Here is a 27,830-nt window from a genome sequence, read left to right as displayed (position 1 = left end):
CCACATTAAAGGGACACAACAGTACTTGCGAAATTTGTAAACAAACTGTATGCAGCATACAAAATCAAAACAAATGTCACATGTCAAAATAAAAAATCAAACCAAATATGGCTAATTTTGATTTTTAAATTGTTTTACAAGTTTGTTTTGGACACGTGATTTTAATTGTTCTCTGTAATGACACGTGGTTCGCGCAATGTTTACATTTTACTACTTTTATGTCCCTTTAAAAAAGGGTTTTAGGTCAAGGTGAAGTGTTTTTAATCAGGTACTTGAGTTGAAAAGGATTCAAATTTTAGACAATTTAAAATCTTAAAAGCAAGACATAAGAACATTTAAAGAACCAAATATTCGACAGAATGAATCAAAAGCAAACAATAATTGCTAGAAGAGAATCTGCAATATTTCTGAATTTATAAAAATGTAAGGTTGTATTACAAAAAAAATGAAATATTTATACCATATAAATAAGTGCTTATTGTTAGCCTGGTGGCCAGGTGAGTTGGCGTCCACCGATAACGTGAAGATGGATGTGGATCACAGACTGGCAGCCTTGCTCTCCATTGTTGACTACCATACGATATCCTTTCTCGTGTAAGCCTTGCTCCCCAGCTACTTTGTTAGCAACGAACATCAAGTGACCTAAAATCATTAAAATGTAAGAAAAGATTAAAAATTTAAATTACTTCATACAAAATGTGTTCCAACTTTTTTTTTCGGAAGCACTGTAGAGTATTTACTTACTAAGAGTATTCAAATTCAAATTTAGTCCTACTTTCTTTCAAACGACTTCTCAAAACAAAACCAGCCTCCGATTAAAGTGCTCAAAGGTTGACTTAATCATTAGCCTATGATCAAATACACGTTTTTTACACAAAGTTTTTGAAGCCTTCGAATGTTCATAACTTTTGGCTCTTATATAGTTTGTTCTTATATTATTATTTGTTAGGCTCAATTTCATACAAAATTGTTCTCCCCCTAAAAATAAATATCAAAATAAAAAGGGCAAAAGAAAGTATATAGTTTGTTCTTATAAAAAATGTGTACCTAACAAAGCTTTGTCATCTTCTTTAACATCTTGAAGTCTTGGTATTGGGAAACGTGGAATAACAAGGAAATGTGTTGGTGCTTGCGGGTTGACATCATTGAATGCAACACATTTGTCATCTTCGTAAATCAGCTTGGCAGGAATCTCTTTGTTCAAGATTTTAGTGAAAATATTCTCAGCAACCAAATCTCCATATTTTGCTTTCGCCTCAGCTACCAAGTCTGCTTGAGATTTCTATGGGAAAATGAGTTTCCATATAGGTAGAAATCTATTAGAAAGATTGTTTTACTATCAATTACAAAACATATTTGACAGCATTTGGGTGCTAATCATAAAAAATTACCACTACATCAATCTAAACCATACTATTTTATTAGCTTTTTGTCGTCTAACACAAGTGTGACTGAAAGGCTAAATAAATCACCTTCATAATTATCAAAAAGTATATTACACTTAAATAACAAATTTAGTACTTAATGAACTTTTGTAGGGATTAAATTTCTCGGATTTCGCGGATTTGGGTGTCAATTTTTCAAGACCTCAATCTCTGATCCATTTATCCATGTGCATGATTATTTTTATTTAGTGTGTTATCAAGGCCTGATGAATCGAAGCACTATCTGTAATTCTATTGAAAAATTAGTTACGAATCAATCATAACTTTTTTTAAAAATCAATATCAATTTTACGCATGTTTTTTTTTAACTTTTGAAAAATGACTTTTTGCATTTTTTAAAACCTTTTAACTTTAACAGCCGCTGGACTAAATTTAAAAAAATTGAACATCACAATTTGACACTTTGGCTGAAAAACGTAGTCTTCTTTCCTAAAATTGGGTTGATGACCTTTTTTCTTTGAGGGTGAAATCTAGTTTCAATATACCATCCCATACTGTAATTCAAATTCTCAGAAATGGCCCAGGAAAATGCGCACTCCATCATTATGTATCAAATTGTTTGGGAGGTAAATAAATGTGTTTTTGCCTCCAACAGGTTTGGAGAAAATTGGTTTTTCAGCTTCTAACTGTTGATGCTGACATATTTTTGGGAACAAATTTTCAGGGTGGTGAAAAGTTGGTTAATCTAATTTCCAGCTCACCCAAATAAAGACTTATACACATGCATGTATCTAGGGGTGGTAGTCACTGACCAAGGTCACGTTTGGGACGGCAAAATATATTGTTCTTTGATAGTTAGGGTTAGGGTTGGGGTCTGTTGTTCTTTTTGTTGCTTTTTAATAGTTATTTGTTGTTCTTTTTAAATGGTCTGGAAAACGGTAGATGAAAAGTCTGTAATATCATAGAAACTTGAGAGGATTCTGCTAGACAGAACTTAAGAAAAGCTTAAAACCCCGACTTTCCCTATGGAAACGCAAGCAAAAACAAGTTTGTTTACCTCCCAGAGACCAACAGTGGAGAACAACAAAATATGCGTATCAGTGATTCTACCTTTCCTATACCTAACGCTGTTTTTTATAAGTTTCCCATTTTGACACTAAGATTCTTGGCACTAAGATTCTTGTATCACTTTTCCCAGAATTTTTCTGCTATTTTTCAGGGATAACAGGCATGAGATTGGAAAGGGTTTTTTTCTAAAGGTACAGAAAATTTTGTGTTTACTCATGAAACTGCATAACTTTACCAAGCTTATTTTTCAACTACCCGGAGTCCTGGTCTTTTTCCCCTAGAAAATTAAAAAGGAATCTTAGTGCGAATGGCGGAAATGGGAAACTTGTACAAAACGACAGTAGCTCTAAAAAAGGTGTTGGGAATCATAATTAAATTCAAGGTATGGCAAATACGAAAAGTCTTCTGCAAAGGCCATGGGATCATCCCCCCCAGGAAGATGGGGGGGGGGGAATCAGATTTTGGTGCCAGGGGGAAGTGAAAATTTCAAGCTTGATGGGGGGAGAAAGGCGAATAGGGGGTATATTCAGTCCTCTACCTAGTGGGGGGAGCAATAGGATAAATACAGACCTTCCTGGTGTGTTTGGGCATTCAGGCTTATGAGCCTGTCTTTCTAGGGATTTTGAGAGTCTTTTTTTTGCTACAGTAGCTTGCGAATTGAGGCGAGTCTGGATCATCACTTCGCAACCCTTATACAATACGGCTAGGGGGATTTCCCAATTGGGGGAAACACGAATTTTAAAGACAGGTGGGGGGGAAGGCCAGATGGGGGATTTTAGCTCATATTAGGGGGGACCAAAAAGCTGGAGGACGCCATGAAAGGCGAGCATGTTTTTATTAAGTTTGTTTGTAAATAAGCTAATAGTATACATCTTTAATTAGCTTAGAACTTGGCTATGCATGTTCAGGCATCAGATCACAGGGGGCGTGTTCGTGCCAGGTTTGGACCAGAAAATTTTGGATTTTTGCCTCCAAAAACATCACTGTTCAGGCCAAAACAATGTTTCAATATTCTGGCCCATGACCCGAGAATGTTCTGTAAAACTTGTAAAGGCCAAAATGATGGGAAAAACTTTCAATTTTTCGTTCTAACAAGGTTCCAATTTTGCCTAAAATTCATACCGTAGGATCATCTAATATCGACATGCGTCTTCTGATTTTGACACCGGATCTGTAAAATAATCAAAACAAACCTTGAATGAAATTCTTGGTATCATTCTTATCGAACAAGTTCATCCATTAAACTAGAAGTTCAGTAAACATTGCAATCCTTTCAATAAAAAAAAACAGCCAAATTATAAGCAGTTTCACACAACACACGAAACGCATGCAAATTTCCTCGTAACTTTCTCTTGTCTTCATCATTAAAATTTTACAACTTTATTACGCTTCAAGTCACGTGATAGAAATAATTCGCGCGCTTAGTCGACCTGGTTTCCCTGTCCTTATTGTTTATTGCAAGCACGCGCTCTAGGCGCTAAGAGGCCGCGTTAAACTTCTAGGTGCCGCAGCTAGCACACCCGGTCCCTTTTCAAATTCATATAAGGAAACCGGGTTCTTTTAATTATTTTCGGTTCATGGTAAAAAGGTCTACTAAAAACTTCCGTGCGTGCAAAATGTTGTTGTGATTTGGGCATCTTCGTTGAAAGCATGCTAATTAGTTTTTTAGTGATTACTACATCGATAAAGTTTTCTTTTCAAATATAAGTAATATAATAACACTTCACATTTCTCATATTATATTAACAATCTGTTACGTGATAGAGCGAGTACAATTTAGTGATGGATTGATAACTTTGGTATGTATTTGTTTATGTTTGATTTTTAGTTTTGAAGACCAGCCTACAGCTATTTCGAAATTAGAAGACGCATGTCGACATTAGACGATCCTACGGTATCTGACAGGGTTCACTTTTCAAACATACAACCACTACTATAAACTGTACCGTGAGATCGGGTAATAAATAAATTGCATCAATCAGTTTGGTCATTAAAGGCAAAGGGTCATTAAAATACAAAGTTAAATCAATTTAAATCAAAACAAAAATGGTAAACTAGAGCTGCAAGCAAAGCTGTGTAGTTCATTTATTTTGAAATTTTGCTGCTTTAATTTGTCAGTCATTTGATGGCTATGCAAGTTTCTCTTCACTGATGCAAGTTACCCGACTTCACAACGCCGACGGTAGCAAACTTTCACAAAAGTTTTTCCAAGTTATTTGCGGAACGTGCGTTTGAGCGCGCAGCGCGCTCAAACGCGCGTTCCGCATCCTTTGGCAAGATCTGCGTACGCGGGACGTAAATTTGTATATGTTCGAGAAATGCTACCGATTTGGCTCACGAAAAAACACCGAGCAAAGTAGACTTTTCTTTATTTTATAAAATAAAAGTGTTTCTAAAATTATATCGAGTTTGACTATCCAATCAAGTGCGAGATGTTTGTTTTTGTGTCGTTGCTGCTACTTTCACTTTTGCACACTTGCAAAACAAAGATGGCGATTTTTGTCAAGGCAGGATTCTGCTGATTTTTTAAACTGGAAGGCATCTTTTGCTTGTAAAATGACGTTGCTGCTGTTCACACTTATTAGAAATTTTACTCGAGTATCATTCTTGAGGTTTTTTTGCCACTTCCTCTGGGAGAGGAGAGCTGTCCTATCATCCACTTGCTAATGTGACAATAATGTGTGTGGCTGTTTTTTTTTGTTGTCAACTTTAATTTTCGATAAATGGTTTGACAGATGGTTGTTTACCTTGTGGCATCCATACTGCATGGCACATTTTTGTGACAATTGATTGGAGTAACCATTCCTATTACATCAATTGATCTCATCGAAAACTATTTTTATGGCTTGAGATCAAACCAAATATCTGCAACAGTCAAGTCAGACTTAAAAGCAACATTTGGATTTCGAAATATTTTAACATTTAAACTTTATAATTCTATTGGAAACGTCATGTCATGGTTAAACTTTACATTCAGCCGAACAATGATTTTTTTGTCATGTTGTCAATACACGGTTCAACGTATTTGAGTAAACGCGTAAACGCTTTTACGAAAAAGATCATACATACGTCATCGAATATTGGGTGATTGTGGTCAGTAACATTTGTTGAGGAGGTATGCTGCGAAGAACAGACACATTATTTTTTAATGGACCTTTTATCAGAGTTTTTGACTTTTCTAAAAAAGCGATGCATTGTGGGATTGTTTCGAGTGTATTACAAATAATATCTCTTAGCAACTCCTCAAGGGAATTCTATTTTAATACACATCGCTTTTTTAGAAAAATCAAAAACTCAAATAAGGTCTATTATTCAACACGACATAAGAAAGACTTTGTTGTAGTTTGAGATCAAGCAAACGCAAACATTACCAGATTCCCATCAAGATTCAATATTAATATTATGTAGCTACGTATAATATAATGCAACACAAGAAGGGGGACAAATTGTGAATGTTTTGGTGGTACATGGGCTGATGGGATGTTTTGTGTGTGACATGTGATGCTTAATGACATTAACTTTTACATGTTAAGGCAGCAATCAGAAAATACACTTCCATCTTATTTTTAATCTTTTTAAGTCAGTAGTAGAAAATTTCGAATTCACTGCTGCTGGTGGTCATTATTCAATTCAAACACTTTAAATAATTTCCAATTATGCTCTTTCACAGCATTTTCTCAAAATTCTTGAACATGTTACTGGCAAAATAAAATGCATGGAGAGGTTCGTGATCGCTGCCTTATAATATTGGAATGTTTCAAGGGGTTTGAAGTTATTGTATGATTTGCTTTTTTGATTGCATGAATGTATGAAAACTAGTAGTGAATTATAAATTAGTGATATTTTTGTAAAAATAGATTTTATTCTTTACCACTTTTAGTTATGACATCCTAAACTATCAAAAAGTCCATAATACAATGTTACATTTACTGTAATATTTTAAAACTACAGAATCAAAACAATGACGAAAAAGACTACATTAATACTAAAACTACACATCAATGTGTTATTGTTTTAATGACTTCATGATTGAAATGGTCTTTTTCACAGGATACGTTTGTTGAAAAATTCTAGAAGGATCTTTTAAAACTCATCAAATTATTTTCAGTTTAAAAGCTCTGTATGAAATACTGTGTTACCCTTTTAAATACCACTGTAATCCCCCTATGTTATTAAGTCTATACGATGTTACTCTTTACAGTTTTAGTTTTTTTAGTTTTTTTATTTTACCTTGTGAACAGTTGTCTTGAGCAGATATCTTTATACTTTTTCCAGGAAGATTTTTTGAAACTACTACAAAAGTATTACAAAATCGAGTACAAATGACTTTTTTATCTGTCTTTTAATTTTTCCAACATCCTCTTCTTTGGTGAAGGCTTCTTCGTAAAGGCGAAAGACATGTACCTATTTTTCGGATCCGGCATGCGGGAATAGTGTCAGGACCTGCAGGCGACCTGGTAGGGTTGGGAATGGGTGTGGTTTGGGTGTGGTTACGTATCAGATTGGCTAGGAATTTGGTTATTATCAGTTAGGGCACGTGCGTTTGGTTTGGGAACGCGAAACACGAACGCAAACTACCCATGTCTAAACTTTTCAATATATCTCCAGAACTAACAGATTTTTTGAAATTCTGTAAAAAGGTCTAAGTTCCTGAATAGTTTTACTATGTTCTATGAAAAAATCATAAGCATCAGCCAAATACACGTTCATCTATTTAAGATTGAAGACAAAAATTTGCGAAGAAAAATAAACCTTGAGCACAAAAAATGCTTTTTTAAACACTTTTTTCCGCCGAAAAACAAATAACTTTTACAGACTTACCTTCCCTAAACATTGAAGAAGCCTCTACAAATTAAAGTAAATGAGATAAGATAAGATAAAACCTTAAAATCAACCAGAATTTACAACCTTTCGTCCAAAGCAAAAGACGTGCTTTTCTCGCCGCCATTTTGTTTCCGAATGAGAACTCTAGAGAATTCCATTCGTTTCCAGCTCCCGCGGTCTTTTTTCATCCAATCAGATCGCGCGATTTCACTTTCGCTTTCTCTAGTCCAATAAGACTGCGGGATTTGAGTCATGTGACATCTCTATTAAAAAACCCGCGCGAAATACAGGGGGTCACAAATAGAAATACAGGGGGTCACACTCCTGGCTACAGGAACTGAAAGCAAGCAATTAAGGCCAATATTTTTGGTTTTTCTGAAGGACAAAAGGTATAGGAAGCTTTACTGAAAGAGGGATAAGGCTGGGACAATCTATTTAAAAGATATGGACATAAAAAAGGCACTTTTTTGGGTGATAATTAAGATTTTACTTAGAAACTTTAATTCTCTTACCCCCGTCTCGGGCCCCCCTGATATGAGCAAGGGAACCATGATGGCCACCCCTACTGAAAATTTCAGATCAAAACAAACAAGGAATTAATTCCTGTAACTCGAAGAAAATTGGAAAAAGCTGGTTTTTGACCCTTTCTGATCCTAAAGTGCTATTTTTTGGTAAAAGCTATGCAATTTAGTTTTGGATTTCTAGAAAGCTTACCCATTCATTGTTAATACATTTTTTATTTGAAAGTAATCTCTTCATGGAATAAAAAGATATAGTCAAATCTTGTAGGGTCATTTTTCAATTTTTTTTTGCCAAATTCGATTTTCGCATTTCGCCATTTTACCCTACGCAAACGCACGTGAGGGTTAGGGTTGGAGCTTGAAACAAGCACTCTTTTGTGATTTTCTCTTAATACAGTCTGGTCTGCAGTTTGTACAATATAAATAGCCGTCAGAAACGCTCTATCGGCATGAATCCGTGGCGCAGTGGATAAGGCATTGGGTTTCAAAACATCGGAACTTTGCATTTAGTGGGTTCGAATCCCACCCGTGGCGATCTGTCGGTAAGTTACTCAGTAAGTTAGAAAACATAGTAAAAGTAAATAACTCACAAAGAACCAGAAAGTCAGAAAAACTACGAACAAGAGACTGGAAAGTACGAAATAAATCCAGATCTGTCTTTCGTCTTTACGAAGAAGCCACGACCCTCTTCTTTGACATTATTGTTATGACTCATGACAATAAATTCTTGGTAAAATGTAAAGGTCTTATTAGTTTGTTTTTTAAATTCTGTATTGATAATGGAGTCGTCGATTTCTTATACATTTTGAAATTTCTTCGCTTTGCGAAAACAGAACGCTCGTTCCGCAACCCCTTTTTATGTTGATTTTCTCACCAATTTTATTCCCAGAGAGGAAAGAAGAAGCTATCAAAAGTCTGCCTGTGATGTAGAAAGAGAATGGAAAATATACTTACAGCTGACATAGCTCTTGTACCAGTGAATGCTGACACTGAAAGATTCTTGAAAGCGGTTGGCAAAAGTCTCTGGATGGAAGGAACGATTCGAAGAATTAGCATCGTGAAAATGAAAACGAAAGTGATAGCCAACACCCGATAACCGCCCATTCTTAACCCCAGACTTCTTGGCAAATTTTCATGACAAGAATAACAACACTTTTTGGAATTTAATTTGAAAATCTTTATAATTTCATAAGATTTTTGTTCAAAAGTAACAAAGGCATATAAGTTTTCAAAAGAACCCACGTTTTTTTCGGTAATTTTTGAAATGGGCGGCACCCTTTGTTTGCTATGCTCTCTCTTTTTTCGCGCGAAAAATAAATGGTCGCCAAAGCGATTACACTTAGAAAAATGCGCGCTAAATTATATTTAACATGTGCGTTGCACACATATTCAACTTGAAAAGGAACAGTTACAGCTACGCCACGTGAAAGATTCTGTCCCGGGATTCTGTCATCTTTAAAATGGTTAGTAATTTGAAACTTCTATTAAATATTGTTATTTCAGGTTGAGGTTTCAACAGTGATTAGATTGACTCAAAATTACACCTCATAATAAACATGTTGCTTTTCTCTGTTTATGGCTTTGCTACAAATATATATTTTCCTTAAAATAAAGGACCTGATGTCTTTGATGCATCTAAGAATAAGCATCTTAGGTAGCTTCTTGTAGCTACCAACATTTGTAATGAAATCAAAGATCTGAATAGCACATTCAAAAACTCTCCACATTGGTTTGGTGGTGATACAAATCTTCCAGATATAGACTGGAACAATAACACTATTGTTAGCAATAATTACAAAAAGAACATCAGCGAAGGCTTCCTCGAGACTTTTGACGATTGTGGCTTAGAGCAGCTAGTCAAGTTCCCTACACGTCAGGAAAACACTCTTGACATCATCGCAACAAATCGACCAACTTTTGTCAGCAGAATAGCCCCTCACCCAGGTTTCAGTGACCACGAAACAGCTGTTCTTCTTGACATGGTATGTCATCCTATTCGATCCAAACCTAGCAAACACAAAATCTTCATGTGGAACAGAGCAAACATTGGGTCCATCAAAGATCAAATCTCTGCTGAAATTGCTGAGTTTACCACTACTTACAACTCTGAATCCCCTGTTAATGACATGTGGAAAGCCCTCAAAGCTCTTATCGAAAATGCCATGCTATCCGTCCCTTCAAAATACACATCAAGTCGTTATTCTCAACCTTGGATGACACAGAAATGTAAAAGGTTATCTCGGCGAAAGAAGAGGGCCTACAAGCGCGCCAAAAATTCATCAAAACCTGCAGACTGGGATCGCTTCAAAAAGCTAACAAACGAATGCAGGAAAGCTTGCAAATCAGCATTCAATAACTTTGTCAAAAACTGTGTAAGCCCAGATGGGGTAAATAATCCTAAGAAACTGTTTCGATTCATAAAATCTCGTAAATGTGAAAATGATGGAGTAGCACCCCTGCGAGACAATGGCAGCTTACACATTGATAACACCAAGAAAGCGAACATCCTCAACAAACAGTTTTCAAATGTCTTCTCCATTCCTGACAATCGAATCCCACCCCTGCAGGGTCAAGCGAATACACCCATGCCAGAAATTAATATCACAGAACCTGGTGTTCGGAAACTCCTTAACAATATCAACCCTAACAAAGCTGCTGGTCCAGACGGTGTCTCATCAAGATTTCTCAAAGAGTTTGCTGACCAAATATCTCCTGGTCTTACCTTAGTGATGCAAGCTTCACTCAAACAGTCTTCCATCCCAGATGACTGGAGGCATGCCCTGGTTGCCCCTGTGTTCAAACCTGGTAAATCCGACAAATCCAAAGCCTGTAACTACAGGCCTATCAGTCTTACCTCCATATCCTGTAAAATTTTGGAGCATATTTTACACAGCAACATTATGGCCCACCTTGACAACACCAACATTCTGACAGATAGCCTGCATGGTTTCAGGAAAAAAATCGGTCATGTGAATCACAACTTGTAACAACCATCCAAGACCTTGCTAAGTCCCTGAACGAAGCTAAGCAAATCGACTCAATTCTTCTTGACTTTTCAAAGGCTTTTGATAAAGTTGACCACAAAAAACTTTGTCTAAAACTTCATCATTATGGCGTAAGGGGTAAAACTCTTGAATGGATCACCAACTACCTCTCCGATCGCACTCAAACTGTTGTCGTTAACGGCAAGTCATCTGAAAAAGCTAATGTTATCTCTGGAGTTCCTCAAGGCACAGTCCTCGGCCCTCTTTTGTTTTTAGTTTACATAAACGATCTTCCTGAATTGGTTAAATGTAAAATAAGATTGTTTGCTGATGATGCACTCATTTACAGAGTCATTGACTCAATTAATGATGCCATAAGCCTTCAGGAAGACTTAAACCAACTCATGAATTGGGAACATGAATGGTCAATGGAGTTCAACCCGGACAAATGTAAAGTTTTACGAATCACCAACAAGCGTAATACTATCATTCAACCATATTCAATGCACAACCAAGTACTCGAAGTTGTTGACTCAGCGAAATATCTAGGTGTGTATATCCACAAAAAGCTCTCCTGGAATGTCCATAACGACTATACTGTTAAGAAAGCCAACCAAACTCGATGTTTCATACAAAGGAATCTCAGATCATGTCACCCAAATACAAAGCTTCAATGCTACAAAACCTATGTCCGACCCATCCTGGAATATGGATCAGTCGTATGGGACCCTCACTCAGCCTCCAACATCTATAAGCTGGAAATGGTTCAGAGGAAAGCTGCACGCTTCATCTCGAATGACTGGCGGCAAATGAGTAGTCCCTCATTGATGCTTCGTAATCTTGAACTTAAAACCCTTCAAACCAGGAGAACAGCAAATAAAGTTAAATTCATGCATAAAATTCTTCATGGCAAAGTTGAATCTTTATCCGCTCTTGCACCTCGTGCACGTAACACTCATCTTAAACTTATTCCGATCAATGCAAGGATTCAAACATATGAATTCAGTTACTTCCCGTCAACCATCCGCCTGTGGAATGAATTGCCCGTGAATCTCATATCTGAGTTAAATTATGATTCTTTTTGTAAAGGTGTCAATGAGCACTATACTTAACTTGTATGTATCATTTTAATTGTTTACATTTTGCCTTCACTTGCTCATAACTCCTCCTGATTTCAAGCTTTTTATTTTAGCTCCATTCCTGCTGTGCCTTAGTATCTAGTCTCAATCTAGTCATCATCCTCTAATCTCAAACTCTCACTAATTCTATTCTTTTCTATTCAGCTCAGCAGCTAGGTCGTGCATTCAAGGCAAAAGTTATTTATTTACTATTAATGTTTCTGCTTTCTTTTTAGCCTATATTAAACATAATACTGAATCATAATATTTAATTTTAAGTAATCATATTTATATATTATATAAAATTTAAATGTATATTTTATATCTTATTAACTTCATCAAATCACAAGTCTTTCAGGTCTACATTATCACATCTTAGCCTCCCGTTTACTACATACTATTCTAAATCCTTGTGGTGGTGTCTTTCAGCTTCAGTCATATCTCGCTACTTCGCTATCTTACTACTTCTTCTTACAGCCACTTTTAGCTTTAGTTGTTTTCATTTTATTAGGTATTTTTTATAACTTTTTATTTTCAATATCATGATAATGTACGTTAGCGTATTATGTGATCACTTAATAGAACATAGAACTAGAGAGGAAAATGTTAGTTGCGGAGGAAGCGCAACCATGGTTTGCGCCGACGAGAGAAATTTTCAATTTTCAACCCTCTCATAGCATTCAACTTTATTTTGAAGATTAGCTAGCAACTGCTAAAGACAATTGGAAGTTACAAGGAATGGTAGATGAATAAAACTGCACCGTTTCTTTTATATTTTAAAATGAGATCTATTGGAGGCCCCACCATAGTTGGGGCCGACCAAGAAAATTTTGAAATTTAAACCCTCTAAATTGACTAAAATAGACATAAAATTACAATTCAAGTAATTTAATATAATTTTCACAATCACGCTGAACTGCAAATTTCATGCCATCACGCCTAAAAAAATTCTATTTCACGATCACGCCGGCACTTCATTTTCACGCCATTACGCCGTTTTTTTTCAAAATTTCACGCCATCACGCCATGAAAAACCCTCCATGATGCCAAACGCTGGGGGGCCTCATTTAAGAATTCCCTAGAAACTTCCACGTGTAATTGAAATGAGTTTCTTTCTAAAGAAATATTTTACACGATCCCCAAATGTATAACAGTAATTACTAAACTTTTACCGTCAACTGCTCCAACTTGGGACGAGTGGTCGCAACATGGGACTTGTTGATATCTAGCCTGTATTTTCACTTACTGTTAAATCTCCTTGACAACAAATTTGTTTTCATAACTCCACCAAGTTTTTCAATCATAACATGTCACGATAACTTTCACTGATAGCACACCCTTTTTAACTTTTGTTTGCATTCAAAATGACTGGACGCCGAATGGAGAATTAGAGAACGCCCGCCGCCTACCGCCTTACCACCTACCGCCTTACCACCTACCGCCCAATGGGATTAACAAATAGCGAGTGTGTAACTTGCTGCGCAAGTGACGTCAAATGTTCCATCGTTTTGCCATTAATTTGGTCTTCTTCGTTCCAGACACTCGCGCGTGTTCCACTACGGATTTTTTCATATTTCGATTTAAAAGCCTACTCAGTGCGAAAGAGAAATCGTGTATTTTTTAATACGTGGTTCATTAAACTCAAATCAAATGACTTTGGAGTTTCGGTGAAATGGTGGCGGAATGGCGGTCCCATGTTGCATCAGATAGTCCCAAGTTGGAGCAGTTGACGGTAATTATGGAAATGTCACTTTAATTGAATCCAAATAATACACAGACTTTATGTTATGATTATCACTGACTCTTTTTAAAAAGCATTGGTGAGATTTTTGAGTTGTGTTTTCAACGACAGGAATAAAAATATCAACTTTGAACTTCATCCAAGATCTTGGATGGTCGTCATAGTTACTTTTCTCTGCGTTGATTGTGCGCTGGATTGGTCAGCACAGCGTTGATATATGATTTCGACCTGTGCTTTTCACGGTATCAGATACAGGTTAGAACAAAGACCTTAGTTATACAAGACATTTAGTGAAACTATTCAATACAAATTCCTAGTTTCAATTTTCAGCAGGTATTTTTAAGCACTTTGTACATTGTGCAATTTTTTGGGCCACACAGACTCTCTCAGCTGTTCATAATAATTATGCAATAATTATCATATTTTTTCATTGTTATTACTGGCAAGTAAGAATCTATGGTGACCTCACCTAAGAATTGAAAAGAAAGGATTTCATCAGTTTTATGCATATATTAATTTGCGAGATATTCTATTCACTGCAGGTGAACCCAAAAATATTTTCATTTCTGATCCACCAGGTGACGAAAAAAGCTCTCCCCGCTGTTGTCTGCCGTGTGCTTCACAGACTATCACACATTGGTTATGCTTGGTACCATTTATTGAAAAGAGGGGTTCAAACTGAAATAAATAGATGCAAATATGAGTTTATAAATAACTAGAAAATAAATAAAGTTGAACAAAATCTAAGTCTATGTATAAGTTGAGTCTAAATTGAGTTGAAAAAATATATAAGTCTGAATTAATGAAAAATATCTAAGTCCAAAAGTTTGTCCAAATATCTGAAAAATATGTCTAAGTCAAACATGTCCCTAACCTAGGCTAACCTAAAGTTCATTCAAGGCGAGGCACAATGAAAACAAAGAAACAAAATAAGAGAAAACATGAAAAACAATGTACCAGAGTGACCAAAAGTGACAGCTGGAAGCTGACCAAGATGGCTGAAAGCCAAATGACTGCCAAAATGTTCAAACGTAGACAAAGTCTGAGTGTGAAAAATTGAATTGACAATTGAAAATTGAGTTATTATTTAAGTTGAAATAAATTTGAAGTCTCGATCCAGCTGAGCATCATGTCTTGACTGTTCAAGGACTTATAAGTGAATGATCTAAGTGAGAATTGATCCTATAATTATATAAAAATATTGATGATGTCATCATAAATGTACTTGAAAAGGTTTGGATCTAGCAAAATGGTAGCAAAAATGCTAGTAACAAGAAATTAAAAAAAAAGATTTTTCTTTGTTTTTGGTGCGTTCTAGCTCAAGTTTTATAAATTTTTATCTGGTTATTCAACACCCGCCTGGTTTTATGGTTGACTAGTTAACTATGTTGTTTTCTAAATCACCCTTCAACTTCACATTCAAATTTCAAAATTTCAAAACATTTGAATTCGGTTGTTGACAGCCAGAATTGAAAACAAGATGGTGACTAAAACTGAACCACTCCCTCTCATATTAGAAGCCCAATCAAGTCATATCAAGGTTGACCCACAGGAAGAAACAATCAGTCTGAACAATCAAAACTGAATTTTGTCTCTTAAATATTTGTTGTTTGGACAAAAGGGTGTTGTTGGGTGTCAGATGATGCTTTTTGGATACTGTGCACAATCGTCTCATTATTGTTTATGATTTTTCACTCAATGATGCCAATTGGTAATACTCAAAATTTGATTTCAAGATTTACCAGTTAGGTCAAATCTGCATGTCGCTTGTTTTGTTGAAATTATCGTAGTTTGAAGCAGTAATGATTTTTTCCTTGTTTTCAGATGAGAGATGATGTCTTAAAACTTCAAGGATGCAGTGGAAAATATCGAAATGGATATAACAAATGACATTATGCGGTGAGTTATACTCAAACATTCTTATTTTCTAACAATGGTATTAGTATAGGGACTAGGGATTTTGAGGTCAAATTTTTTCTGTGCTGCCACGATCCTGAAAATGCAACAATATGGCGGAAATCAACGAAAATTCTAACAAGGAAATTCAACAAAATTATGGATATTGCACACCCAATAACTGTTTAACAAACACCATCATAGCAGATAACGACACCTTACAATGTAGGAGATGTGATAGACTTGTCCATTATGCTTCATTTGAGCTCCCGGCCTATCAGATTCAGCTTTGTCTGCGATACAATGAAAGATTTTCCCGACGTCTAAATATTTTTCCGACCGGTATCACTAAGATTTTTCAGACCATCAAAGATTTTTCCAACCGTATACGGAAAAAAATACGCGCCGGCGCTTCGAATGTGGAAATTGTGTTACAATAACGCCACTCTTACTTGACAGGATTAAAACAAGCAGACAAAAAGCTCGCAGTAACATCACAACGAAAGAAGCAGATAAAGATGAACATCATGAATTGAAATTAGGTTTCAACGAGAGAATAACCTCTCTAGAAAGGAAAGTCAACAAAGAACGGAACAACAAACGATCTGAAACACAGCTCAACAACACAGAAACAAAAAAACAATCATATGCAGAAGTCACCAAAGAAGATCTACAAAAACAAGAGGTGACCATAAAAAGTTTCATCAAATCAGTGAACCGGGTGGCCTTAGAACAAGAAATCCTATTCATCCTCTTAACATACGAACTGAGCGTTTCCGTAACACTTTTTTTCCTTACTGCATATCTCAGTGGAATGTTCTGGGAGGTAATATACGAGATCTACCTTCAATAAAAACTTTCAAAAAAGCAATCTATAAATTCTTAAGACCCAAGCAATCTCATGTTTTTGATGTTCCTGACATTCAAGGAGTGATCTTTCTTTATCGACTTAGGGTCGGTTTCAGCCATCTCAACGAGCACAAATTTAGACATGGCTTCCGCGACACTTTAGACCCTTTCTGTGGTTGCCGAACTAACTCTGTTGAAAACACTCAACACTTTCTACTGCACTGCTCTATATATTCCCATGCAAGACAATCTTTGTTCGACAAACTTCAGACCCTAGGCATTGTTTTTCATCCACTTAACCCTCCTTTTTTCTGTCGGCTTTTATTATATGGAGATGAAAGTTTGACTTCAAATCTAAATAAATCTATTCTTTGTTCTGTTGTTGAATTTCTTAACGAAACTGGAAGGTTCAGTGGTGCTTTATTTTAGGCTTTTACTTAGCAATTGTAGCTTCCTTCTCCAAAACTTTTTTTTTATTAACTTATTTATTTTATTTATTTTTCTTTTTTTTCATAGTCTAGTACCTCTGGCGATATAACTTAGTTCCTAGCGGGGAGAGGGACTATATTTTATGTTTAAGTAATGTTTTGTAATATATGTTCGTAGTGTACACGTGTCTTTGTTTTAATAAAGAAAAAAAAAATCAGTGAACGAAGAGGAGCGTTGGCTCAAATCAACCAAGTGCTACATCATGGTGCATGATTTTGGTGAAAACAAGCACGAAAACGAAGAAGAGCAACGAGTTGGTGACAAAGATTTTATAGAAAGAATACTGAAACAACAAAACGATAATCAAGGTAGAACGCATAAAAGAAACATCGAAAGAAAAAGACAAGAGTCATATATGGAAAGTGAGAGGTAGTTCTAGGAGTCTAGGACTAAACTCTATTTAAAGAAATTCACGACGGAAACAACATGATTGTAAGAAGAGTGGGTTAGAGGCCCAGGTGCCTATCTGTAAAACTCTATAATAGAATTGACAAACGAATGGAATGATAAGATCTATAAATTGTAAAGATATAAGATTGTTTCATAGAGGTCAATAGACCTGAGAAATACACTTCTATAGATAATAATAATAGGGAACTTTTCGTGTGAAGTATTGGCTTTGGTGATCGACAGGGTATTGATCTTGGCTGTCATGGAGTCTCTTTAGCTTGAACCTCTGTAATCGCATGTCTCCTTAACTCGAGCAAGTTTTCTAGTCCCTTAAAGTTAAAAATGCCTTTTCGACCTTATCCACGACTCGAAATTATTTTAACAAATTTGTGTTCCCCCTGTAAACTCAACTGTATTTCTAATTTTTTTTTGGTGGTGGGAATGACCAAAAAACGAACTAACCAGATGACTTTCAAATTTTTGCGATCTTGTCAGGTATTTTCAGAACTGAAAAGGTGACCCTGAACAGTATTACGTTTCTGCACCGCTATTCCCTTGAGTGATTCCCAAAGGATGGCCTTATTGGCATAGAAGTTAAGGAACGATTTCTCTTCTCCAATGAGATTATTTAATGAGCTAAGGTTCATTTGATAACTCCTTAGCAAAAGAAAATAATGGAGTTCTGCATGTTTGCAACTTTTATAGTCATTTTCTTCAATTAAAGCACATATTTCGATGTGTTAGGGGAATTTTTTAATCAATAAAAATCATTAGATAAAACATAAAGTTTCAGAATTGATTAAAGAATAAAAATAAAATGAAAGTTTTTAGTACGGCAGAAGTTTTTTTGCGCTTTTACGTTCTTCATTTTTTATCTTCATTTTAAATTTTTTTGGAAATTTCTAAGAAGATTTTATCAAGCCTCTCAAAATCATCTTTCCAACAAGGTATTGCTTTAAGCTAGATATTTAGGGTGTCACAGGGTGGGGTATCGTCTTTGTTGGTCGACAGGGGGAATTGTACTGATTTTGGCTGTCGCGGAGTCTCTTTCACTTTCAAATAATAAAAGTAAAATTTTAAAAGTTGACAAGGAGGAAGCTTTAAAGACATGCGTGCTGAAACTTCCAAAAAAGATTAAAATCAATTTTATAATGATAATTGTTTTTAAATTATAAACATTAACGATCTCATAAAAGATCTTTTATATCACTGTTTTTCATCTTATTACCATGTCTACTTTTTTGTCAAATATTACGTCATGTAGCCACTGACATTTATATATCCCTGGACCAAGCTACTCAATTCGGTCAATCAGCCAAGCGAAATATTATGATCGGAGTTTTTTTGAAATAATTGGTACCCGCGGAGAGAGCGTTATATCTAGTTTCGCTGGTATAATAATGATGTAGCGCCGTTTGTCGTTAGGCAAAGTTTCAAACACTACAATGGCTTCTTTGTGGGTACCAACTTTCAAAGAAACTTCGATTAAAGATGGTGGATATAGCTTGGTCCAGGGATATATAACGGTCAGTGCATGTAACCCACCTAAGTGTCTCTTTGGTTCATGCTTCAGGTTTTGACTTTCTCCTTATATTGGTAAACAAAATCACCACTTTGTAATACTTAAAGTCGTGAATCTAGTGGTATCAGACGATTTATCAGACGATCCCCGGTGGATTCATTCACTCGGTGGAACTATTTCCCTCGGTGGGGATGAAAATCCCTATGGAAATCCTAACGGTGGTAAAAAATCAATCTATTTATTGATTTAAGCTTAAAAATAATGGTGGTGGTGGTGATTTGAAGAGCAATTCTTTTCAATTCAACTTCCATATACCCTAGATGAAGTCATAGAATACCTTTTAGTAAGGTTATGACTTTTTCAGCCGGGATGATCTTTTGGCCAATTTCTCCAATGGGTGGGCGGTCCGCCGGGTCTGTGGCATGGGAGTGTCCGGGAAAATTGCTTAATGTTACATGAATACCATCTGGGAGGGTTATTAGGCAAAATGGGTGCCGGTATGTGACCCATAAGGATCCACACTCTCGAAAGTTCCTCAAAGGGGAACAAAAACCATCAAAAAGAAATCGAGTATCTGTAAGGGCTCCAAAATTTGAAATTGAAATTGGGGAAACAGTCTCTTTAAGGGTGGCAAAAACGTCAAAAAATGGACAACATTTTTGAAATTTGGTCTCTCTAAGGGTCGATTTTCGAACTTTTGCTCGGACATACCCATCATCTCAAAAACCTAGTACCCCCTCCCTCGAATGCCATCGAATACCAATTGGCTAAAACCGATGAAACATCCAAAAATTCAAAAACATCCAAAAACATCGAGCATATTTCTTTGATTTTTTTTATTTTGAAATTCAAGGAGATAATTATTATTGGGTTTTGTTTCTTTTGGTAATTATCTTTTCGTTTAAAAATTACCGAATTCGTTGTCATTCAACTAGCATGCAGTTTTTGATATCTCCTCAATGATTCTAATATCCTTCAGAAGCAGTAGTGTGGTGGCAGGGGGGTCGATATTTTTTTGGGGCGCTAAAATACAAAAAACGCCTCCGATTACTAATTACGACGCCCCTTTGCTCTTTTGAAACCTTAGATATGGCAGTTTTCAGCCAAAAAGAGAGGAAATACCCCAAAATTTTCACTGGACGAAATAAGAGATTTCGAAATCCTGGAAATATCTTGAAAATATGATATTTCCATATACTTTTGTAAATATGGAAATATGACTTTTCTATATTTCCAAAGTTGTCATGATATTTAAAAATTAAAAATTTAAAAATTTTCAATTCTGAAATTGATTGAACCATCATATTTTCAGATTTTTCAGATTTGGAAATATCATGAAATACGATATTTCCACAACTTTGGAAATATAGAAAAGTCATATTTCCATATTTACAAAAGTATATGGAAATATCATATTTTCAAGATATTTCCAGGATTGGAAATCTCTTATTTCGTCCAGTGAAAATTCCCTTGCGTTATCTTCTTGAACATATTTATATTTCATAGGGGGCGTCAAAATCAAAATCTTTTAAATTTGCCTCGCCAGTTTGCCCGAATTTTTCCCGACCCACCACGCTACTGTTCAGAAAAAATGAGTGTTCGAATATAAACAAGAAGCCGAAGCGACATGAAGGCCCAGGTGACGTGGCAATAACCAAATGTCGTTTGTATTGGGTATATACCTTAGAGAACCAATGTTTGCGGAATCGTATTTTTGCAATTTTAGGGTTTGAAAGAAAACATCGAATCTTAGAATCCTAATGCACACATTTTCGGCAGAGATTGAAATACAGAACATTCAAAAAGTTAAAAAAGTTCGAAAATTGGCTGAATGAAAAAAAAAAAAAACCAGCTGTGCTGGAAGGTCAGTAATGATAAATGATACGCAATATATGTATATAATAGATTTACTTTATGTTTTTGTTACTAGTGTGAAAGAAAGAAAGGTTTTTTAATAAATTCACAAACTTCAAATGTCAAATGTTGACCGTCAAAGTTCAGAAATATCGATTTAACGCGTAGCATCATGAAAAACATTCCAAACTTATTCAAATTTACACATGAGCTGCGTTTTAGTATCCTTTAATGAGTTACAACATAAGTTTACTTGGGAAAATTCTCTGTCAGGTTTGAAAAATCCAGCCACCGACCGTTTAGAGCGATAAATCCAAAATTGACCATCTTCACGGGTAGCATAATGAAAAACATTCCAAACTTATTCAAATTTACACATGAGCTGCATTTTAGTATCCTTAAATGACTTACAATATAAGTTTACTTGAAAAAAGTCTCTGTCAAGCTTGAAATATAAAACTTCAACATCCAAATGCTCCCACTTGCTCCCTGGCCTGACTCCATCCATCTTGAAAACCTTAAAAAATACTTTGCCATAAAGAGAATGAAATTTGACTTTACTACCAATTCAATCCAATATAAGAGTAGGTCAAACATCGTGCGGGTAGGCGAGGCAAAAATTCTAAATCGGCCGCTGGTTTAGCCTGGACTACTGGACTTGTTAATTTATTGCGCGCACAGGCCCCGACAAAGCCAAAATCTTTTTTGTCACAATCAAGGTCATAATATTTGAGAAAAAAGGGAAATCCACTGGGAAGTTTTTGAACCACAATCGATTTGTAAGTGCTCTAAAGTAGGTTGGAAGGGTAGAGTTTTAACTCTAGACTTAACAGTTAGTACCTTAGGATCTGAGGATCCAAAAGTTCAAAAATAGTCCAATAAGACTCAGAATATAGCCTGGAAGTCTGCCAACCCCTCCCAAATTGAAATATTCGATTAAATTAAAAAGATAGCCAAAAATCGACTTTCTCGCCAGAACTTTAAATCTTGAAAAACGTTAAAATAACCAAAATTCTCAACATATTATGACCTTAATTGCAGTTGCTTTTTAAAGGCCCACTTGCGCTGCGCGGTTGGGCCAAATATAAATCATAAAAACGAGAAAGGTAAGGAAAGGTTTACGAGTTATCATGAAAAATATTGAAATTAAAAGAATAATCGAATAGCTTTCAAGGTATCTTTTCTTGTTTTGAGAAAACCTCCAAATTTTTGACTCTATATTACTTTTCAAGCTATTTGATATCAAAAATTTCTTAAAATGAGTCCGTCATATCTTAGTCACTTTTAAAAGTTCAGGAATTCAGTTAGTCCAAGGATTATACTTTTTTCATGAAACACTAAAATATGCACCATTACCCCGGGGGGGGGGGGTACTAGGGTTGGTGAATGAGGGGTATGTGCGGACGGGACCTCCGAAAACCGACCCTTAGAGAGACCAAATTTTAGTGAAAAAGTGACCCTTAGAGAGACTTTTTCGAAAAATTTTCTCTGATTTTCAAAAATTTCCTACCCTTAGTGAGACTTTTTTGTAATTTTTTCTCTCAAAATCAATTTTTTTTTCTAAAAATCGTGATTTTTCCCACCCTTAGAGAGACTATTTTGAAGTTTCTTGATTTGTAACCCTTAGAGAGACTTTGAAAGGTGAAAAACCCGACCCTTACCGTCCGCACATACCCAGCACCTATTTTTGCCTAAGTACCCCCCCCCCCCCCCCCCGGGACCATTACCCAATGAAGTATAAGCCCAAAGGGCTAGAATCGAATGGCCTTGATAGGATTTGAAGCCGACAAATCCTACCAAAGTTTTTACACAAATGGCAGATTGAAACTAAATATACCGCTAAATTAGAAAAAAATATCACTCGAAAACAAAAGAATTGCTAGATTCAATCCGTCCGTCAAAAATACGGCGTATATTTTAATGCTTTTTTTGCCTCCGATGGCTTAAAGCCTGACATCTAGCCCTTCGGGTTTTTAAATCTATGCTTTTACTTCATTGTTGCTACCTACATTTTTCTTTTACTTTACTGCACCAATATGCTTCTTCTGATTGTTTTGTAGTTAAAATGTATTATTATTTTTAATTAGTATATAAAATTGCAGAGTTGACTAATTACTACCGAATTTTTTTATTGATCATCATAAAAAACTATTGTTTTTGAACTTTTTTTCCGATGAAAAGAAATAACTTAGTTAATGACTTTCTTGTTTTAATTATCTTTATTGCTTTTTTGTCCAATACATTAAAAGAAAACAACAATAAAAACCTTTTTTTAATGAGACTTTAAAATATTTTTTTTACCAAACCCCTCATGTCTATTAATCACATTTTTTATTTGCTACTTTCTTTTTGTCACACAAGTCATTTTGTATACATGTTTCATGTCAATTTGGTATATAAAAATCAAAAATAAATCTAATACAAGAGTTCGAATACTTTGAAGTAAAGAAGTTAAATGTGAAGACAATCAAAGCCATCATCATACAAAACCGGCGAAAGAATCTTGTAAGTTTTCGGATACATTTTCTTCTCTAAAGCTAAAGTCTGAAATATTGTGTCTTAAAACCATTTATGCCTTACTCGTTATAGTTTATAGCAATCACGGAATTTACTTAAATAAAATTTGCAAAGTTTTACTGTGTAAAATTTGAATCATCAACCACGACATACACGAAAAGGGATTGGGTACGAATTTACGTTGAAACAACGTTGTTGCCAGCTGAGATAACGCAAAATTAAGTTTCTGTATATAAAAAATATCTTAGCCTCATTTTCCAAACCCTAGAGTTTTTCTAGAAATAACCGCATGCGCACTTCCTTGACTCAATCCTCACAGTGCTAAGAACTAGCTGACCGTGAATTTGTTAAGATTTAGGAACGCCCAGCTTTAGGTTTGAAAACTTTCTTCATCTGAGCTGAGATAATTTTAATTTTTCCAATATTTGAGGATTTCCAGGATGCGGGCTTGAGTTACCTAATTAATCCAACTGGTGCACGACGCGTTATAGAATGTATATACACGTTTTTTTATAAGGAACCTTAACTTGGCTCCGAGCCTGGTATTTTTCGAGAGAATCTCAGCCTCAAAGTTCCTTATCCAGTTTCCTTATTTACTAAGCTGCTAAGATTGGATTTGCTAAGTATGTGACTTAAGTATAAGTATAACAATGGACTAAAATGCAAAAAGAGACGTTTATTGAAGGTTGTTTCGTCAACATTTTGTTATCTTTGTGTTTAGGCTTTGTAAATGTGTGAAAATTCAAGTTTAACTCTCTGTGACTTGACTTGTTTTGTTATTCTCAGCCTGAGCAGTTCCTTAACACTTCATGTAGTTTTTCGGACCATTTTGAGCATCAAGTTCCTTATAAACGTGTTCCTTATAAAAAAAATGTTAGAATGGACGTCATTTTAACGTTGTGTAATATTTTTTTATCCTGCTTAGGTAGAGATTAGTTTGGTACTATTAGAATCATATAAAGATATAGTCGCGCGGCTGAGGTCGAAAAAAGTGGCTAGAAAATGATTTTCGTGATACACCTCTTAGATTCCACTTTTTTCGATGGAAACTCTCGAATTAGTATATGTAGATTCCAAAATCAAAAAGTTTCCACGATATTATCGTGCAAGTAACGAGTAAATGGCGATTTTTTGCGTTTCCAGGCAAAATTGCAAGGCCTGGAAATTCATGATTTTTGGGGGGTCTTCAAATTAAAAAAAGACCTATATCACACGATAGAGCTCTTCAAACTGAGCAAAAAAGTGTATTACACCAAAGTCCCAACTTCTCTAGATCAAAAGTTATGGGCCTATTTGTGGTCAAAAAAGGTGTTTAATTTTGCATAAATTAATGCAGATTGTGGGGAAATTCCCTGTTTTCCATCAGTTTTTTACCACAAATAGGCCCATAACTTTTGATCTAGAGAAGTTGGGACTTTGGTGTAATACACTTTTTTGCTCAGTTTGAAGAGCTCTATCATGTGGTAAAGGTCTTTTTTTAATTTGAAGACCCCCCAAAAATCATGAATTTCCAGGCCTTGCAATTTTGCCTGGAAACGCAAAAAATCGCCAATTACTTGTTACTTGCACGATAATATCGTGGAAACTTTTTGATTTTGTAATCTACACATACTAGTTCGCGAGTTTCCGTTGTTTTTTTTGGAATCTAAAATATGTATCACGAAATGAAACGTTTTTCGACCTCAGCCGCGCGACTAATATATCAAAAGTCAACTTCCATCATTCGTCATTGCTAGTAAGATTAACTAATTTTCTGAGTAAAATAATTCCCAGTGAAGTTTAAAGAAGGAAGTCTCGCGTAACAGCCCTTTCGCGTTCTCGTAACAGCCCTTTCGCGTTCTCGTAATTCTTTTGGAGAGTTATACGCATTAGAGTAACCTTTTTTTCGAAAATCACATTCTACCTAATCATTTAGGAAACGAAGAAACTTTCTGGAAAATCGGGCGTGGGAATCTTCGGATTCGTGTATTTGTGTGTCATTATCTTTCCAACGATCTTACGATATATGGGACTCGCAATTTTCAGAACAAATCGTTTTCAATGATAAAACTTTCAAGGTTAAGAAAGCATTGTTAATGTTTTAGGGAGCATCCCCCTTTTCACTGAACCCCATCCACCCCCCTCCTAGTACATACTTTCTGACCACTCCCTTAGAGACAATTTTGATATCTATATTATAGGGGGTGACTTACGCCTTAATATTAAAAAGATAGATAAAAAATGAATCATTTAAAGTATATGAATCGACATTATAGCTAAGACGCACGTAAACATGGGAAAAAGTATATCCTTTAGAAACATACTTTTTCTCCTCCCAACTCATTAAATACAAAAAAAAATTGATTTCTAATTAGTTCAAATTACCACGTGATCTGTTCGAAGCAATAGAAAAAGTTATATCATTATAAAATCATGGAAAAAACATTTTTTGATACGGTTTTGCAACTATGTATTTATAAGAAACTATTTTTCTCTACAAAATCAGTCAAATTTTACGAATAATTATAGGTTTACAAAGTTTCCAACGAAAAAGGAGTCCTAAAATTTAAGACTCTATATTGTATTTTAGGGTCTCGATTTTGTGCGAATCTGACAGGACTACAGTAATCAAATTTTTTGTTATCTGTCATTTATGACACCCCCGTCTCATTGACTCCTAAGGCGTTTGGAAAACTGGCTCAAAAACCAGCTCCGTTGAGGAAAATACGTGTAATTGAATCTCCAACGAAGACTACACTGAAATTTTAACTCTAGTGGGAATGGCACAGAATCCTTCACTGGGTTTTTGAAAAAAAAACTTTACAATTACTATAGACACACCCACTCATCAAAAGCAGGCCAGTTTGAAACCATGTTGACATTTCGCACCTTAATTTTATTCCCGCTGACTAAAGGGTCGTTGAGACAGGGGTGTTTTAGGGCTTATAACTTCCTAATTTTATTCTTAAAAAAAACATTCGAAACTTTTTACATAGCAATTAGAATTCTTATTAAATTTTGTATCTATCACATTTTTTTCGTCTCCACAAAATTAATTACCAAATTAATTACAGTTTTTCCGTTCAAAGTACTTATTACCATTGCTAAAGTTGATTATATCTTTTTTACGACTTAATGTTTTTCTATTCTTTTTCTATTGTTTTAAATGTAATATCAATTTTGTGTCAATTATTTGTTTTTCTTGACCAATATTGTCGATTATGATTTTTTTCTCTTTTTGCGTGGTTAGTTCCCAGTCCTTTCGCCCTTCAAATAATATTCTGAACTTATTCGAACGTTAAAAATACTCTACCAATCTGATTGGCTTATGATTGTGAAAAGCAGTATAAGAATAATTACTTTGTACAGCACCTATTTTCTGGTCCAAATCAAGTCGAAGGAATCTTCAATATTGTTTAAAATCTTGATGTGAAAATTTCTTTTGACCCAACCTAAAAGCTGAACTACAAAATATATTTCTTGGATGATAACCTTATTTAAGATATTATATTTTGTTTAAGATTTGGGAAAGCAATTTAAGGCATTCGTAAGGGAAGATTTTTGGAACTCTACAATCAAATTATTAATTGCTAATTTCTTGTGATAATTACGAAGATAGTTCGCACCATTCAATAATGCATCTTAGATTTTTAGTGTCTAGTGACTAGTGGAATAAGTTATTAAAACTTATAAACTAATTGCGTACTTAAGGAATATTTTAGCAAAAATTCGCTAAATTAATTTAATTATTTCAACAATATTGTTTAATAATAATAATGAGGAAAAAATGAAAAGACCTCATTAAATTGTTCTCGTTGTTTTGTTGTCTATTTCACCTTAATTACTTTTTAATTATTTCGTTACCTAATACTTATCTTTTCAAATGAATCCAAAACAAAAGATTTGTTTAAGAGAAAAAAGCAATAAGAATACCTCTAATTGATATTTTATTTTCTTTCTCTCCATCCCTCATTATTTATTGAATTCTTGATTCTTAATTAATAATTTCGAAGTTTTATTTTTTTTTGATACAAGGTATGTGGTTTTCAAATTCTTGAAAAGATATTTTCTTATGCGCTGTGATCCTCATAGCTATGAGGCCTATGCCTTTTTTTTGGGTAGGTTTAGTCTCTCTCTCACTTTAATAATTGGTCATTTGAAGTAACAAAAATGACGCGTTCTTTAGAAAAAGTAACAAAATTGTTTTATTACTGGTTAACGACCAACCAAATCAAATAAGAGCTTGTAAAAACTCCATCTCGTCCCGACCTGATGCTTTGGTGACAAATCTTAGTTAGTTTGGGATAAAATGAACGTACCAAAGAGGATGAAAATGTCCTGTCTTTATTATGATTGCAGAGATTTAAAATCCCCGGTGGACTTTCTCCTTCTGTGGGCATAAAAAATGTCTATCGAAATTCCAATTGGGATAAAATTTCTATTTTTCTAAGCTCAATCCCGTGGGGATGGTTTTGGAGTGCATTTTATGGTATAAAGTCAATGTCAACTTATTGATTAATTATAGGGTATTTCCTACTGGGGACGAAATTGAAATTTTGACCAAATTTTCAAATGGGCTGGGGATCCTATCTTGATCTCTAACTTGAAAACACAGTGGGGATTCTCGAAAATATACTGTTATTCCGAATAGGACCCAGCTGGCACGCAACGTTTCAACGTTTACTTAAAAGTT

General features: G+C 35.1%; 1 protein-coding gene across 1 annotated transcript; it reads right to left on the bottom strand.

Moving 5' to 3' along the window:
• Window positions 1-381: 381 nt before the first annotated feature.
• Window positions 382-8,918, bottom strand: LOC136809261 (adenosine 5'-monophosphoramidase HINT1-like). Its single transcript, XM_067065777.1, has 3 exons — window positions 8,753-8,918; window positions 1,048-1,282; window positions 382-642 (listed from the first exon to the last, which is right to left on the bottom strand). The coding sequence occupies exons 1-3, from the start codon at window positions 8,900-8,902 to the stop codon at window positions 482-484; spliced, it is 546 nt and encodes a 181-aa protein (XP_066921878.1). The 5' UTR covers window positions 8,903-8,918; the 3' UTR covers window positions 382-481.
• Between the last annotated feature and the right edge of the window lie 18,912 nt (window positions 8,919-27,830).

Source organism: Clytia hemisphaerica, unplaced genomic scaffold, assembly GCF_902728285.1.
Source record: "Clytia hemisphaerica strain Z4C2 unplaced genomic scaffold, Clytia hemisphaerica genome assembly, whole genome shotgun sequence".
NCBI classification, from domain to species: Eukaryota; Metazoa; Cnidaria; class Hydrozoa; order Leptothecata; family Clytiidae; genus Clytia; species Clytia hemisphaerica.
This window is presented reverse-complemented; position numbering and strand designations above follow the sequence as displayed.